We start from the raw sequence: 17857 nt of genomic DNA on the forward strand, positions 1-17857 counted from the left end.
CTGAAGATCCCCGTGTACATGGAATTTAATACAAGTTCACATGTATTAAAGTTGGTCCCATGTTCCTCAAGGCTGCCCCTGTGCTGAACTCTAGACCAACCATGGGAACTTAGAACCAAGCCGTGGAGAGCTCTTTGCTCAGGCTTCCCACTGTCTGGACAGGGCCCTGATAGAGGAAGCCCAGCATGTCCAGAGGATGGAGAGGAGTAGACCCAGCTGAAGAAATGGTTTGTGCAGGGCCTGGGCTGCAGAGAAAGACTAAAGTCTGGAGCTAGAAGAACAGGGACTCAACATGGTCCCAGGGAGAAGACACAGGACAGGCAGACAGCTGAGGACGTCCTTCCTAACAGGCCTGGCACAATAGATTCAAGTTTAAGGCAACAGCAGTCCTCAGCAGCACTCCTGATTCAGCCCTTGTGTGCACTTGAGATCCCCCATTCTCTAGAGCAAAATTTCACATTGTTCTCCCAGGACACTTGCCTTCCCACAGGGTTTGTGTCTTCCTCTGCCATAAGCTCACAGCCTGTGACAGGGATTCTTCATGGGCAGTGTTCAAACTCATCCCTGTAACTCAGACTGATGCCTGGACTTGAGATTCTGTGCTGGTGCACATGAGCATCACCCTGAAGGGCAGCACTGCCAATTTGTCATCTGTTTCTAGAAAAGTGGAGGGCCCTTGAGGAGTGAAATTCTGTAGTTGAAGAGAAATTAGCAGTGTATACCAAGATGAAAGAGGCCAGCCCTGGACACTGGGAGGGTATCAGGCTCAGGCAAGTGACACGATTCTCTGAAGCCAACCAGGTCATCAGGCAATAATTAATAAAGACCTATGAACTAATGATTATAACTAACACCACAATTGAGCATGTGAGTCTGTACATAAAGTCAGTTGTAGATGTCCTTGTTTGTAGATAAGAGTGTGAGTCTGAACTTGGCACGAAGTAACAGTAATTATCACTAGCTTGGAAATGGCATTACTAATGGTGACAAGGCAATTTTTCACAGTAGTGACTGCAGGGATACACAGTCTGCATTGAGGGCCAGAGCATGCTGGGAGAGACCATTGATAGTCACCCAGGTGAAGTTAAGTATGGATTGTGAAATCCCTTTCTGCCCTTCAGCTCTGATGAAAACAGGACAAAGGTTAAGACAAATATGTTCTTACAGGATATTAGCTTGATCATTCGGAAAAATAAGCAGGGGGCAGTGTAACCTGTACTTCAGTTAGCCTTGAATTTGGGACAATGTATTAATTCTGTGATTTAAGGCTACTTAACAAACTATCCCCCAAAGTCAGTAGTGTAAAGTCACATTTTGTTATTATAGCTGAGGGTCTGTGGCTTGATTCTGTGATTCCATTTATCCTTCCGGTGCAGTCTGCCTTCCTATGTTTCTTCCTTTCCTGACCAATGTGTTTCATTACGTTGTTCACAGGAGCATGGATGACATGGATTTAGAGACACATAAGCAATAAACCAACGAATCCATTAAAGGACTCTAGTCTGTTATGAAACTCTGGAATCTTGAACTTTGCGGGAGTCCATGGGAGTGGCTCCTCCCTAATGGTCCCCACCCCCTTGTTAGATTGGTCACCTTATTAAAGCAGTGTCCACACTCATGTGGAGCTGCAGCTGGGGCGCTGAGTGGAGAGGAAGCCTGGACTCTCACTAGGTCAGTTCTCTTTGATAACCCCTGTGACATGTTCTCATGTCTGCATCACTGGAAAGTGGCTTTTCAGTGCTTTATTTATTGTGCAATGATTGTACAGAACAGCTGGTCTTATTATGTAATTTCCACTCATGCATGTTACATACTTTGATCATAGTCACTTCTCACTACCTTTAATTTCTACCTGTGTTTGACTCTGGTGCATGTGAGTTATTTTGTGACTCAACATGGAGTAGCAAGAAATTTCTCCTTCTCTTTTCCTTCTCTCTTTCTGTTGTCCCCCACCCCCACCACTCCCTTCCTAGACTCCTCCTTCCATTTCTCCCTCCTTCCTCATCCTGGTCTTCAATCTTCTCTTCTCCTGTTCCTTCCTTAGTCTCCTACTCCTTTCTCTCCTTCTGCTTCTCTCTCTGTTCCCTCCCCCCTCCTCCTCCTTCAGAGTCACTGAGCCGAAGGGTGGGGTGTAATGTATCTGCAAGGGACTCTAAATGATGGGATTCAGGACAGTGAGGAGTAGACCTGGATGTCCTCTCAGGGAAACCTAAGATCAATAGCATTCTTCTTTGGAATTGCATGTGCCAATCACAGAGAACTTGCACATTCCTCCCAGTGAGAACTTAAATTTACCCAGACTCTCCCAGGCCACCCTCCCAAAGCACTTCCCCAGTTGGGTTTTCTACCACATTTTTTTTCCATCGTGTGGATTCTGATTGCTTTGATAATTCTGTTTCAATAGCAGAGTAGCAAGTTTCACACATAGATTTTGTTACTTTATTACTATATTAATATTTAATTGCCCAACACAACCTCTGTTATTAAACAGTAAGCCCCAGAAAGCAAATGGAAAGAAAAACTGTGACTATTGATCCCTGGGAGATCTGAGGACTCCTTCATATACCAGGGAGAAGGTGTCTACTTATTTCCTCCATGATCACAGATGTGTGTAGGAGGAATGAATGGGAGACCAGAAAGCAGTTTAAAATCCTGTAAGAAGACATGGCAGGAAGAAATGAGTCTGTAGAAGAATGAGGTTAAATACAAACTCTGGCACTAAGCAGTTTTGTGGCCAATCCTATGCTAAGGTTCAAAGCATTCATCATGAATATGGAAAAGGCTAGCAGAATCTTAATTCGTGCAGCTCTAAAACAGGGAGGTTAAAGAGAGAGCCACACAGCCTGCAGAGATCTTGTTTTTAAGGTATTAGTCACCACATGACTGCAAGACAAGTGTTGCTGAAGAATGGCCGCAACCCAGGGAAGGTGGGAGGAAAGTCTTTGAAAACCTCAGAGTCTCAGAGTCCCTGTGAGGTCCCCAGTACAGAAGCTGTACAGAGTAAACTAGAGTTCATGGAATAAACAAAGAAAAGCAAAGACAAAAAAGAACAGAGCATTATAAAGTGCTGGAGGAAACTGGGAGGCCCATGAGAAGAACTGTAAACTGAGGACATGGAGGCCGACATCTGAGTGAGTAAGAATGTTGCTGAGGCCTGGTGATGCTGACCCACTAGACAGAGCCCACCAGCTCTAGAGGATCTGATGTCTTCTACTGGCCTTTGCAGTCACTGCATCCATGTGCACCTAAGGACAGACAGACAGACACACACACACACACACACACACACACACACACACACACACACACAGTACTTTGTAAAAGGCAGACTCTGAAATTTCTTATCATATCACAAGTTAAGACACTACCCATGACCCATGATGTTGACTTTCCAGCACATCTGCTCTCTGTGCAGGAACTAAGCTGCACTCTCCAGGGTCTCCTCACCATGGAACTGTGTGGACATCAGTCTCTCCTGCAAACATGTGACAGGAACAGCTCCTCACCAATAACTCTGGAGATGAAGTAAAGTTCCAATGAACAACTGCCCGTTACGTGGTGATAATGCGTCAGCCACTCTCTTCTGAACACAGAACAGGATCCAGTGGTCAGTGGGAGACAGAACTGCAATCAAGAGACGATCCCTTCTCCTGGGGAACTAGGGTTTGCACAGCCAGGGTGGCACCAAGCCATGGACATCTTCTGAACTGAGCAGCCCAGGAGTCAAAGGATTGGGGAGGGACTTTGTCTCATCCCTCTGTGATGGCTCTGCCGTCCAAGGTGAACAGGCTTCCAGTCCTCTATCACTCTAGGACTAGGGCTACTCCGTTTATGTCCTCAAAGAGAAGGCGAAAGGACCAAGCAGACGCCATAACAGGCTGGTCAGTCTTCTCTCAGAGATCAGGCCTCAGTTTCAGTTTCCTGAGACTTAAGCAAGCAGTTTCTGGGAGGGCCGTGAACAAAAGACACAGTCCTTTCAGTAGTGACCTTTTTGCACATACTGTGACTGCTCAAGGTTCAGCCAGTTGTTTACTGTCTGGGACCCCTCACCAACTTAGAGCTACTTGCATGTGTCAATGCAAATGTGCTAGGACAGCCAGCCCCCATGGCAGCATAAGGACAAAGCCTGAGACTTGTCAAGGCTTGCCCCCCAAACGATAACTGCAGTAAATTCAAAGGTTACATACCCTCAGCCAATCATATGATGGCAAGGCTTGTACCATGTTTTTTATGTTTTTTCCCTTTAAAAACCCCTCACCCTGACAGCTCAGGGCTGTCCTCCTCCACCCACTGTTTTGAGTGTTGGACACGGACCAAGCCTGGGTTTGCTTATTATCAATAAACCCCTTTGTGATTTGCATTGGATATTGGCTCTGTAATGGTCTTGTTCAGGGGCCTTGCAACATCGCCACAACAAAGGCTCATGGCCAGCTGAGACCTGTTTGGTGCAATTGCAGGTTTGTGGTCACTGATGGGTGAGAATAAGACCTTCCTGGGCCCCCTGGAACCTGCCCATGAAGAAGGCAGATTCCCTCCTCTAGTATTGTGTTATTACTCACATCCCAAAGCACAGTCTCCCTGGGATTGATCTCTTTGCTTTCCCTTCACACTTAGTGAAACCACAGTTGCTGCCATGGCTGGGAAGCCCGTGCTTCACCACTTCAATGGCCGGGGCCGAATGGAATGCATCAGGTGGCTGCTGGCTGCAGCAGGGGTGGAGGTAGGTTGTGCATTGTGCTTCTGGAACGGGACCAGAGAAAAGAATAAAATACTTCTCTAAGCCCAGAGACTCCACCCTGAGAAAATTGTAACCAGCTTTGCCATACATGGTAGTCATCTTGGTGCCCATGGTACTGCCAAGACCAAGAAGGCTGGCAGTATAATTCTGCCCACAGTCAGCCTCTATACCAAGTATGCCACCTTCATCTACCAGACCACATACTACAGTGCCTGTGGGAGATAATGGGAGCATGCCCAGTGTGCCCAGCCACCACCAGGACCCTCAGGGCCCACGCCTGGAATGGCTGAAGAAACTGTACTCTTGCAGTGGAAGAGCCCCCCCCCCTTCCCTAGTGCTCCCCACAGAATGTGAAAATCAACCCCACACAAAAGGGTAATGAGAAGGAGAGGGACTGATTTGAACGCATGAAAATCTTATTATGCTCTCTACCAAAGAACACATTCACATTAAAAGATGTTTTCAGGAGAAAAAAAATCAAACACCTATCCGGTTTTGTTGCTTATTTGAGCTGAATCAAGTTACAAGAAGAGACATACAGAAATAAAACTTTAATATTGACTATTAGGAAATATTAATTGATTATTGCATTTCATGGTAAGATATTGTGATTTTGGTGTGACACTGTCCTTTTAAAAAGTGTGCTTATGCCAGGCAGTGGTGGTAGCAGTCCACTTTAGTGCCTGCACTCAGGAGACAGAGGCAGGTGCATCTCTGCGAGTTCCAGGCTACCCTGGTCTACAGAGCAAGTTCCAAGACAGCCAGGTCTATTACAAAGAGAAATCCTGTTTCAAAAATCTCATAGGGGGAAAAAGAGTACTTACATCTGGAGATTCACAGTGAGGTGTTTGTGACAAGGATGGGTGACACCTCAGCTCTGACATTAAGGTCACAGTCACAGAGAAGATGGGCACAGAGGTGAACATAGTGGACATTGGCTGGTGACTGTTGGAGCTGGTGATTGATGGATGGAGGCTCTTTGCCCCTTGTGTGCAGTTTTACAGCACAGACCCAGGAATTCCCATGATAAAAATGGTGTAGAGGGGACAGGAGACTGAAGTGATGTCTCAGTGAACAAAATCCAATACAGTTCTTGCAAAGGACCCACACGGGCTGCTCACAACTTCCTGTTACTCTCGCCTCTGAGGGTTCCCATGCCTCTGGTCTCCATGGGCACTTAAACTGCCTTCCCCTATGCTCTATAATAATAAAAAAAATAAAATTAAAAAGGTAAACTATACAAGAGAAGCTTAATAGATTTAAATTAAAAATACACACCACAAAAGGGAAACCTGACAAAGAAGACAGTAAGTAACAACCTGCCTGTCAAAGCAGAGCAATACTAGGTAACCAGTTTTTAGAGACTATCAAATGCCAGGCACAGCCCTTGCCGGGAGGGTATAGTTGGTGAATAAAATAGAGGCCCCATCTTCAGGTGGCCCCCACATCTATGAGCTTTCAGCTAAGTGTGTGAGTGGCCCCAGTGAGGTGTGGAAGCAACATTCTGAGGTTAAATGTTTTCCTTTCCAGTTTTAGAGCAGCAAGTTCTGGTAGACTTTAGTGCTGCCCTCTAGAGGTGCCACTGGGAAAAAGACTTCCTAGTTCACATCAGGGCAGCTCAGTAGTTGGCATTTCCTGAGAGGAAGTCAGGGGCATTCCCTGAGATCTTGACTTCAGGAGGCTTGAAGGATGAAGTGGTGTCCTGTGAAGGCTGCTTTGGGGGTCTTCCCTCCGTGTCATGGCAACGTGTGTTGCCACGGACTGTGGAATCATACCTCCATTTGAAAGACCCCCACAGGAGATCTTTCCTCAAGAGAGACCCCAAACCCAAGGAACACGCCAAGACCACGGATCAGATGCAAACAGCAAGAGGGTTTATTCAAATGCGCAGGTACCTGGGGCAACAAAGTCTTCGGGAAGACTTGAGTGCCCTCCTAGGGGAAGGGGGAACTTCTTATAGGATCCTAGGGGCAGAAGCACGGTTACAGAAGCGAGAAGCATAGTTACAGGGTCCCCATTGGTTAATTCAAATAAGGCCAGGGTGAACTTGGGGACTATCTTTAATGTTCAGAAATGTGCAGCTGTTTGTTCTCCAAGGCCAGGTAGCCAATTATAGATATCTTGTCCTGACTCAAGGTTTTTTTTCCTCCCAAGACCGGGTGTTTGATATCTCCTGCTTTGACTCAAGGTTACTTTCCCAATTATCTCTCTCAAGGCCGTTTCTTAGGCTAAGTTACTGAGACGGGTGGGGGGGGGGGGATTTCACATTCCTACACAAATATGGCTTCAGCTGGATTATGTCTGACTGAAGAGGTACATGAGAACCGAAAAACACTAGTGCCAGCCCAGGAGGATTGCTTTAAATGACTGAATAATTGGGGTTGGGGATTTAGCTCAGTGGTAGATCGCTTGCCTAGCAAGCTCAAGACCATGGGTTCGGTCCTCAGCTCCAGAAAAAAAAAAAAAAAAAAAAGAATAATTGGGAGCCAGTGTCTGTATGCCAGCTTTGCGGCTCAGGGACTCAGGGATATGTTCTAAGCCCCTGGACTGCTGATTCAGCACAGGAGGAGGGGGTGGGACATCTGCATAGAAGCCTTCCTGTTCCGTGTCCCATGTGACTTGAGAAGGCAGTGGGCAGGGGCTATTAGAGACCCTGGCTCACACCTTCCAGACTCAATGTGCCCACAGGCCGCCCATTGACTTCATCATCCTCACCCCCACCAACCCCATCAGAGTTCAGCTGCCCTCTGTGATGATGTCAGCACTTTCTGTAGCTCTCTGAACGCTGAGCAAGTTGTAGACACTCACCAATTCATTCCCAACAGGTCAGTCCGGGCGGTTATGGAATCATCCACAAACTGCCTTGCCAAGCAAGGTAGAAGCTGATTTTCAACCTTTCATGATCGAAACGTTTCTTCAAACCGTGAAAGGAAGAGAGTGGTTTATTACTCTAGAGGGCTGGAGAGAGGGCTGGAGGACTAAAAGTTGAGCCACATGGGTTCGGATCCCAGGAACCCAGGTAAAAGGCCAGAGTGGGTTTTCATTGAGTATGTGCGTCCTCATACAAAAACGTAATATTTGTAATCAAAACAAATAAAGATTGTAAAAATATAATAACAGCCCTACAATGTAAGCATTGTGGGGCTAGAGTAATGGCTTGGCTGTTTAAAGTTCTTGTACATACAGACAAGGTCCTATGGTTCCCAGCACCAATATATGACAGTAACTGTTTATCATTTCATCTCCAACTGAATCTCTAAACTCTGGCCTCCATGAACTCTGACCTCTGAGATGGATTTATTCACATCTACAAGACCACACACACACACACACACACACACACACACACACACACACTCTTAAAATTAGTAAAACTAAGTTCTGAAAGAAAAAGAAAAGCTCGGTAATCAGAAGACCTATATCATGTGCCATGATGAAGACCCAGAAACTTCTATTATTTTCACTGGACTTGGCTTTGCTGAGAGCCCAAAACGTCAACAGTTCATTTCCCAGTGCTGGTCCTCAGGTGAGATCACTCTCTTCTTAGGACCTAAGATGGACATAGTGGGGTCAGGGAGGAGGAACACTACAGGAATGGGCAGCTTTGTTGTGATCAACACTGTTGTTGATGGATCTAATCTGAATGTCCAAGTGGCCATGATCATACCCTTCGGTTCTACTGCAAGTTTTAATTTCTGAAGATGTACTACCAGACACAGACAACTCAAGTTCAAAAGTCTATAACAATACAGAATGAGCTAATGAAAATATATTTACTTTTTCTGTCTTTAGTTTGAAGAGAAGTTTATAGAATGTCCGGAAGACTTGGAAAAGTTAAGAAAAGGTAACACCAAGTGTCCATATGTCCTCAATGAGGTGCTAGTAGAGGGTTTACCAGAAGGTGGTGTTAGTGGGTGGTGGGTGGTGGATGAGAATTGTCAAGAATGGCAGAGTGATATGATGTAGGTGGTGTGTTTCCTTGAGTGCTCTGAAAATGAAACAATGATAAGAGTGAGGAAGTTAGCTTTTCCAAAAATTTGTCTGGTGATCAGTACATAAATGTCTTCTCCCTATTTCTGCATCAGAGTGAACTATTTCATTCAGACTCATTCTCACTCACTTTTTCAGTCAGGGTTTCACCCACAGTGTTTAAGAGCCACACAAGTACATGGCCATTGATTAGATCATGGGTGGAGAAACAGCTGGGGTGATTTTCTTGAGTAATTTAATTGTAGCTACTGATGAGTTACTATCAGCCCACAAATAGAGACTGGAGGAATTCAGTGGCTCACTACAGAGGAAACTGTCATACACCTTATGTCTTGAAGATAACTAGACTTCCAAACTCCCTACATAGCTCTGTTTACATGGTGACCACTCTGCTGTGCCTCCTAACTTCTCAAATGTATCCAGGGACAAGAATTAACATAAAACATGAATGAAGGATATAATATGTATATGGATAGGAAATAACAATTAATGAGAGATGCTCAAAAGCCAACAGAAGATCCTGAGACAAAGAGGAAGCAGGAGCTAACAGTAAATGGGATTTTAATTAAAGACTGGCTGCCAATCACTTATCTTTCCTTTGCACGATCAGACATTTCAATACAACTTTTCTGTTCCTGAGAAGTGAGACTTGCACACTTCACAGACCTTTTTCCTTTCTTCTTTCAAAGATGGGAAATTGATGTTTGAGCAAGTGCCCATGGTAGAGATTGACGGGATGATGCTGGTGCAGACCAGAGCCATTCTCAACTACATTGCCACCAAATATGACCTCTATGGCAAGGACGTGAAGGAGAGAGCCCTGTACGGTAGATTTCCTGTTATTACTCCAAGGGGAAACAAAGGCAGGATTGGTCTCTCCATCAGTGAGCAAGAGAGTTGCAAACATTAAGTCTTGGAGCAGGCTGGCTCTTTTATAAACACTTAGGCTAAGTAGGAAGAGTCCATGGAGGAGAGGGAAGAGCAGCTGGGGTGGGATCAGGTGAGTGTGACTGCAGCAGAGGATGATGTTGCCAGCACAGCATGGGGACAGAGTTGCAAACACGATGGTCTAAGGGCCCTGAGCATGGTGGAATCATGACTCCAGGTGCTCAAGGCTTCAGTGACTGGACCTGAGCCAACAGCTTAGGACAAAGGACACAGGGCTTGGGGCTGGAGGAGGAGTCCTAGGGAGGGGACAGGGAAGGAGCTGCTTCCTACATCCCAGGAGTAGGAATAGTGCAGAGCAAGACCTGAATTGCCAGCCAGTTCTATGGACTGGTCAACTCAAGGAGCCTTAGAGAGACAGTTCCCAAGGACCAAGACTACCTGAAGCATTTAATTCAGAACTAAAGCAGCCTGGCTGACTGTACCACCCATGCTGGGACCCATTTTGCTTGACAAAATCCTTCATTCATAAACCACTCTGTGTGAGTATTGCCGTTGCTCAGAGAGCTAAATGTGGTGCTAGCCAGCAACACTAGTGTGGGAAACATAGGTCCATGGAAAGAGAGACTCGGCTTTAATAGTGCTTGTATAGAAACACTCCTAGGAGCATTGTTTATAATTTTCTCATGGTGGACTCAGCCAAGATATTCAGTAATAGAGGAAAAAGGAACACAACTTATCATTTTAGCCGTGAAAATATATGAAGTGCTGAGGGGAGCAGAACAAAGGTCAAGTGTGGACTGCATTATGTAAAGTAAGCAGACACCAGGGCATATGCTCCATGGTTCATTCCATAGGAAACATTCCTGTCCTCCCGTGGAAAAGAAAGGAAATGGGTCAGCACTTTCTGCAGCAGCTGCCACAGGGGCAGGATTCAGAGTGGGGGCGACCAAAATATTCTAAATTTGAAGAATGTTGTTTTCAGAATTCTACAGAAGTACTAAATAGAATGCTACATTTAAGGCTATGATAATCATGGTGTGTGACAATGAAGCTCTTTTCCAAAAAGAGTCATACAAAGTACAGTTTAGAACAAGGGAACACATGTGTCCTGTGCTGTGCTGTGGGTTAACTGAATAGAGAAATAGACAAGTCTTGACAAATATTAACCCAGCCAGACTCCAGCAGCAGTGTGTGGAGGACATACAGATGTTCTTCATGAGAAATGACTGGAGAACTTTTTTTTTTTTTTTTTTTAAGCTGAGGATTGAACCTGGGGCCTTGTGCTTGCTAGGCAAGCGCTCTACCACTGAGCTAAATCCCCAACCCTGACTGGAAAACTTCTAACACTGACCAAGAATGACTCTGGGTCATGCAACAGAAAAAAAAAAAAAAATGTACAGAGATGCATCTGGCAGTACAACCAGGGCTCTGTGGGAAGCATACATGGGAAGCAGCTTGTTAGCTCTGAGAATCTCACTGTGGTTGTTGAGGAAAAAATTATATCAGAGCGAGAGAGAGAGAGAGACAGAAAAAGAAACAGAGAAAGAGAGGGGAGAGAGGAGAGAGACAGAGAGAGAGAGAGAAAGAGAGAGAGAGAGAGAGCGCCTGCTGTAGAGTTAGTTGATAGTTACCATCTGGAATGCTACCAAGTTATCACAGCTGAATCTCTAGATGGGCCAGTGATGCTCTTTGTGCTTGGGATAAGTTATGTGTGTGCAACAAAAATTCTAAAACACTGGGAGGAGTAGAGGGTGGGGAAACTGTGATAACAATGTAATGTGTGAGAAAAAAAACCAAAATTTCAGCCCTTTAGTAGTTGCACACATCTTTAATCCAGCATTTAGGAGGCAGAGGCAGGCAAATCTCTATGAGTTCAAGGCCAGCCTGATCTCCAGAGTGAGTTCCAGATCATCCAGGGCTACACAGAGAAACCCTGTCTCAAAAAACAAAAATCTGTAAATGTATCTGGACTGACAGGATGTTCTAGGGAGAAATTCCTTTGCAATCATCTTCCAGTGTAAATTCTCATTAAAATGTAAAATAGGGAACCTTTGAGAATCCTGACCATTTGGATAATTTTGTCTTTCAGGATTGACATGTATACAGAGGGTATTATAGACCTGTCTGAAATGATCGGGCAACTGGTTCTATGTCCCCCAGACCAAAAAGAAGCCAAGATTTCCTTGATAAAGGACAGAACCAAAAACCGGTACTTGCATGCCTTTGAAAAAGTAAGTGGGCTCTTTGAGTCAGGGGACAGTCAGTTCCAAGGACAGGAGAAAGGTAGAGTCTGGGAAAGAAAGGTTGCTGCAGCACTGACCTTCCATGAGCCTCTCTGTGCAGCTCCCTGCCCCACAGGGCACTGTAGAAAAATGGCCTGTGAAGGAGCCCTGCATGGTCATGCCATCTAGGGGTCAGTATGCAACAGGGTTCATGGCCACAACCAGAACTTGATCTGTGAAGGCTGAGCCACACCAGAGATGGACCTGGATCCTGCAGAACACAATGACCTTCAATTCCAGAGGAACTCAAGAACAACTCAGATGAGAAAATATTCTGTCATATCACACAGGGAGGCCAGAGAGTGAATGTCAGGAGAGTGTGATAGTGCTTCAAAGACAGAGGGGAATGCCTGAACAAGGACAGGGAGGGAGGGTGGAGAGGAGGAGGCTGATGAAGAGATGTTAAGGAAAGAAAACTGACCTGTTGGAATGGGGGTCACAGATGCCAGGCTTGGAGAAGAGCCATGTACACTCAGCAAATGAAGGTGTGTCAGTGACATGGAGTGCCTTTCTCAGTCAGGGCTTCTCTTTGGAGGTAGATCAAGAACACTTCAGAACTGCTTGATGTTCTGTCAAGTAAAAGAGAAGAACAGAGCTAGGATCCTAGAGGATAAGGGCATCCTACACATTCCTGAGAGAACTTGTTTACTGTTTAGAGGCTGTGGGGCCCGGGAGATTGGGGACAAACTAAATTCTCATGCAATAGACAACTTTATTCAGACATCAGACTGTTTTTGCTCAGAGTGAGGAGAAGACACATGAGTAAATAGTATATAGGCACAAAAGCAAGATACATGTGGTGGTCAAGCCGAAAGTGACAAAAACAACTTGTTCCATAGAGACACATAAACAATTAACAACATCCTGTTGTAATGAGTAATCTGAAGTAATCTCACTCCTATGCACTATACCTGTAAGGGGTATGAAACATAATCCAAAACAATCTTGGATTATCTTCCAACAACACCTGACTGTAAAACCTATGTTATAAAGCATACCTTTATTTTCCATTCATCCACTGAAAGCTCACTCACTGCTGTCTCTGCTCTATGGAAGCCCTGAGGGTTTTTGGAGTCACCAGGTCCTCACACAGTCCCCTGTAGCCTGTGGTGCTGGTGGTTAGGAGCCTGTCTCATAGGACATATTATCTAGCCATTGCAGCCTAAATAGTGTCTGCTTGAGAACCATGAGCTCCTTCTATACAATGAGCTATGTACTGAACAACACTTGAGGATTATTTTTGGTTTCAATGTGTGTCTTAGTCAGTGTTTTCATTGCCATGAAGAGACACCTTGACCATGGCAACTGTTATAAAGAAGACATTTAATTGTGGTGGCTCACTACAGTTTCAGAGGTTCAGTCTGTTATCATCATGGTCGGGAGCATGGCAGTGTGCAGGCAGATGTGATGCTGGCTAAATCTTGGCTTGTAGGCAACAAGAAGTAAACTGACTCACTGGGTGGTATCCTGAGCATAGGAAACCTCAATGCCCACTCCCACAGTAACACAGTTCCTCCAAAAAGGCCATACCCACTCCAACAAAGCCATACCTCCTAAAAGTGCCACTCCCTATTAGATTATGGAGGCCAATTACATTCAAAATACCACATTCCACTCCCTGGCCCCCAAAAGCTTGTAGATATATTATAATGCAAAATACACTTAGGCCAATTTCAAAAGTCCCCATAGTCTATCACAGTCTCAACAATATTTAAAAGTCCAAAGTTCAAAGTCCCTTCTGAGATTCATTCAATATCTTAATTGTAATCCCTTATAAAATGAAAAAACAGATCACATACTTCCAACATATTATGGCACAGGATATACATCACCATTCCAAAGTGTCAGGAAGGGAACACAGCGAGGAAATACTGGACCAAAGCAAGACAGAAAACCAGCTGGGCAAACTCCACCTGCAGGGAGCATCAGTCACTAGAGAATATCCTGCATCTACATTCTCCTTTGTCTGCTCTTCTCAGTTCTCTTGAATCTGTTCTTGTGAGAGTTTGGTGAAGAAAGTGGCTGCCTTTTGCCCAGGACCAAAGAGTCTGCCTGAGGCTGAAGTGAAGAACTTTGGATTAAGTCTATTGGCAGAAGAAATCTCAAAACAGCCCAGTCTCTATTCTGTTGTGTGGATATTCGTGGTAACTCTAATGAAGATTTATAATGAAAAGGAGCAAGCTGAGAAGGGTAAATTACAAAATGTACAATTTGAGAAGATAAAGAGCACCTGGAAGTGGAATGGAGCTAAGTCCTGTGTTCCAGGTGATGAACAGATTAAGAAATGGAATTAGGGAGTGGTGACCTCGGGGTAAGATCTCACCCAGCTAAGTTTCCAGTTTGAGACAACAGAGTAAAGAAAAGCTTAGAGCTGGGTGTAGTGGTGCATGACTTTAATCCCAGCACTGGGAGGAAGAGGCTGCTGGATCTCTGAGTTTGAGACCAACTTGGTCTACAGAGCAAGTTTCAGGACAGCCAAGGACTGAAAACTGGTAAAGATATGATTAAATGAGGGGGCCATGTTCCAGGCCCAGTAAGCAGCAGAACTTGGCAGCTTCAGCCACTTGATTCTGGCTTTAGAGTTAAGGATAGAAGAAATGAGTTATGGAACTTGACTGCGCACCTAAAGAAAGACAGCATGTGTCAGGGGTGTCCATGAATGGAGGCCAAGTAGAGAGGTCATTGCATGAGGCTGTGAAGTTGAAGCCTGGATTGCTTTGGGAACCCAAGATGTTGGATATGCCAGAGTCATGGGATACCTGTCAAGGAGAGCTGCTAATAGGGAGTGGGACCAGCCCAAGAGAAAGAAGTGTGTTGCAGTCCATAAAGCTGAACAGAGTTGGAGATCTGAAGAGTGTTTCAACATCAGATATGAAGATGCAGAATTTGGAGTTTGCCCAGCTGGTGACATAAGAAAATTCTTCTCTGAAACCTCTTGAGCAAGCCCCCAACAGTTCAAATAACTATTAGCACCTCTGTCTTCCATGCTCCTACTACTATGGCCATTAAGCAGTGCTTAAAGCATTCCACTGCTCTCCAAACACAAAGTACCAAAATCCAAATTCCTCCAGGCAAACACATGGTCAGGCCTATCACAGCAATTCCTGACTCCTGGTAACAAGTCAGTCTTAGTCTGGGTTTCTAATGCTGTGAAGAGACACCATGACCATGGCAACTCTTATAAAGAAAACATTTAATTGGAATTGGCTCACTTACAGTTTCAGAGATTCAGTATATTATCATCATGGTGGGGAGCATGGAGGCATGCAGACAGATGTGGTGCTGGCTACATCTTGGTTTGCTGGCAACAGGAAGTCAACAGACTCACTGGATGGTATCCTAAGCATAGGATAGTGTGGAGATCCTTGAATCTAAGTTCCTGTTTAGGGCATCATCTGTGGGAGGCCAGCTCCCATCTTTTACAGGGTTTCTATGAGGAGGAGAGAAGAATAAGAAACTTTTAGATAGAAAGATAGAGGGAAAGAGACAGACAGAAACACGGTATAGCTTCAGGAGGACCTGGATCAAAATCTACTGGACACTTAGGTATCTTCCAAAGGGCTTTTTATAACAATGCCAAGGGGAAGGGCCAAAGATCTACCCATTGCTATATCAAAGGATATAGCACAGTCAAGTGCAGACTCTTCAAAACACCTGGTAGCCACGGCCATGGTCAAATCATCCCAATGCAGCCCTTCTGGGTAAAGCAAGCTCAGATTCTTGGACCCTGAGTAAGTTCTCACTAGGTAAACTCTGTGGGCCTCTATAGGAAACCTCAAAGCCCACCCCTACAGTGGTACACTTGCTCCAAAAAGCCTTTACTCACTCCAACAAAGCCATACCTCCTAATAGTGCCACTCCCTATAAGATTATGGGGGGGCAATTACATTCAAACTAACACCATGTAGTAATTATAATTCTTTTCTCAGAATACATGGACAATCTGTAAGCCTTTTAATCATTCTTTACTTGAAGCTGAGTAGAGGCAGAGTGTCTCCTTGAGAGACTGGGAAAAGTGAGTGGCCCCAGACCAACTATTTGTGTTCTTAATCTGTCTGCTTTAATTTTGCAGGTGTTGAAGGGCCATGGACAAGACTACCTTGTTGGCAACAGGCTGACCAGGGTGGACATTCACCTGCTGGAACTTCTTCTCTATGTTGAAGAGCTTGACTCCAGCCTTCTGGCCCCTTTCCCCCAGCTGAAGGTGAGATCACCTCAGAGAGGCAGCTGCACACACATGCCTCTGAGAATATAATGGTGGACTGTGGGCTGCTGAGGGCCCATCCTCAGGCCTCCAAACTGAGCTACTGGACCCTGGTTTCAGGCATGCAAATGATCTTTTTGTGTATGGAGATTGGAGGCTGGTACCCCAAGAAGAATATTTTCCCATTTGTAATAAAAAAGACGCAGAACTGCCAGCTGTCTCCCTGGACCCCTGTTTTTTTGCAGGATGCTTCTGCCTTCATCTTCCATCTCCTGTGTCCTGCCTTTGCACACTCGGTGTCTGAGCAGGTCTCTGTCATGCTGATCTCCTTCCTCAGCTCTGACTTCTCAACACTGTGCTTTTCTCTCCACAGCCCTCACCATGCTGACCTCCACCCCAGGGACCCCATCCTTATCTCCAGGTGTGAAAACTGGCTGGGAGTTGCTCCTGGTTAGACTGAGATTTTCTGTGTCCATTTCCAACTCAGTTTTTCATGTCTTCAGTTTTCTTTGGTAGTCTCTGCTTTCACACCCGAGAGACACAGTGCTCTGTGCTCTGCACCACAAAACCAGATCTACAGGGTGTGTCTGGGACCTGAGGAGAAGGTAATTGGATGTCAAAGGAGGTCTTTGGGAACATTATGCTGAACTGTGGTTTCAGCTCACGGCTTCATCATCTTCTCATGTCTACACAGGAGCTGTTGCAAGGATGCAGTTGGTGGTGTTCTGGGAGGGGCTCAGAGTTTTTTGGACTGTCTACATAAGCTGTTCTGACTCTCAGGCTGTGTTTTCTGGATTACAGGCCCTGAAGAGCAGACTCAGCAGCCTGCCCAATGTGAAGAAGTTCCTACAGCCTGGCAGCCAGAGAAAGCCTCCCCTGGATGCAAAACAAATCGAAGAGGCGAGGAAGATTTTCAAGTTCTAGGAAAGCTGCCTTGACCACGTTCTTGTTCACCAGTTTCTGGTGTTTCACTAAACTAGTAGCAACTATGGGTCCTGGCTATACTGAAACAATAAACATGAAATGACACTGTATGTAGCTAGTGTGTTTGAAGTATGAGCTGGGATTCCTGGAGTCACACGTAAAGAGGAAGGGAAACTAAAAATGCTTCATTTAAAAGTAAACTAGGCCAGGTGGTGGAGGCACAAGCCTTTGATCCCAGCACTCGTGAGGCAGAGGCAGGCAAATCTCTGTGAGTTCAAGGCCAGCCTGGTCTACAAAGAAAGTTCCAGGATAGGCTCCAAAACTACACAGAGAAACCCTGTCTTGAAAAAAACAAACAAACAAAAAAACCCTAATAAATTTAAAAACAAGAAAGAAAAGGAAACTAGTCTCACTAGGAACCCCTCCCCACATCCTTAACCTTCCTCCTACTCCCTACCCTCACACCCTCCTCCCCACACCATCCAGTGACCTACCCCCCCAGCCCCCCTCTGGCCCCTTCCAGCCATCCAGTGAGGCTGCCCCTCCATGCTCAGACTCAGGAAGAAGCTTTGATCTTGCATTTTTCTGGTAATCCAACTCTGGATCCTAAGCAGCACTGCCTGCCCATGCTGCCCCTCAAGGCCCTGCAAAAGTACCACAAGGTACTTCACACAAGTACCACAGAAGGTACTGCATTTGTGAGCTTTTTGGTGACTGACAGTAGGTTCCCTCCTCCTAGTGTCCTTCCAGGAGGTCCAGGCTCAATCGAGAGATAATTCTTCACACTCTCCAGCTGATTCTGACTCAGAATCTCACACTTCCCCACCCAGC

General features: G+C 45.4%; 1 protein-coding gene across 1 annotated transcript; it reads left to right on the top strand.

Annotated features, from left to right (window-relative positions):
* Positions 1 to 1594: 1594 nt before the first annotated feature.
* On the top strand, positions 1595 to 17026 carry LOC118587743 (glutathione S-transferase A2-like). Its single transcript, XM_036193792.1, has 7 exons — positions 1595 to 1675; positions 4615 to 4720; positions 8531 to 8582; positions 9418 to 9550; positions 11706 to 11847; positions 15971 to 16102; positions 16904 to 17026. Exons 2-7 carry the CDS (start codon positions 4634 to 4636, stop codon positions 17024 to 17026), a joined length of 669 nt encoding a protein of 222 aa, XP_036049685.1. The 5' UTR covers positions 1595 to 1675; positions 4615 to 4633.
* Positions 17027 to 17857: the final 831 nt, after the last annotated feature.

This window comes from Onychomys torridus, chromosome 7, assembly GCF_903995425.1.
Source record: "Onychomys torridus chromosome 7, mOncTor1.1, whole genome shotgun sequence".
Lineage (NCBI taxonomy): Eukaryota > Metazoa > Chordata > Mammalia > Rodentia > Cricetidae > Onychomys > Onychomys torridus.

What these genes read in the sequence shown, in the direction of transcription:
- LOC118587743 (XM_036193792.1), top strand. Translation starts at nt 4,634, where the DNA reads ATGGCTGGGAAGCCCGTGCTTCACCACTTCAATGGCCGGGGCCGAATG. An exon ending in GACGTGAAGGAGAGAGCCCT is followed by an intron (nt 9,551 to 11,705) that starts GTACGGTAGATT and finishes TTTGTCTTTCAG; the next exon opens with GATTGACATGTATACAGAGG. An exon ending in ACTTGCATGCCTTTGAAAAA is followed by an intron (nt 11,848 to 15,970) that starts GTAAGTGGGCTC and finishes TTAATTTTGCAG; the next exon opens with GTGTTGAAGGGCCATGGACA.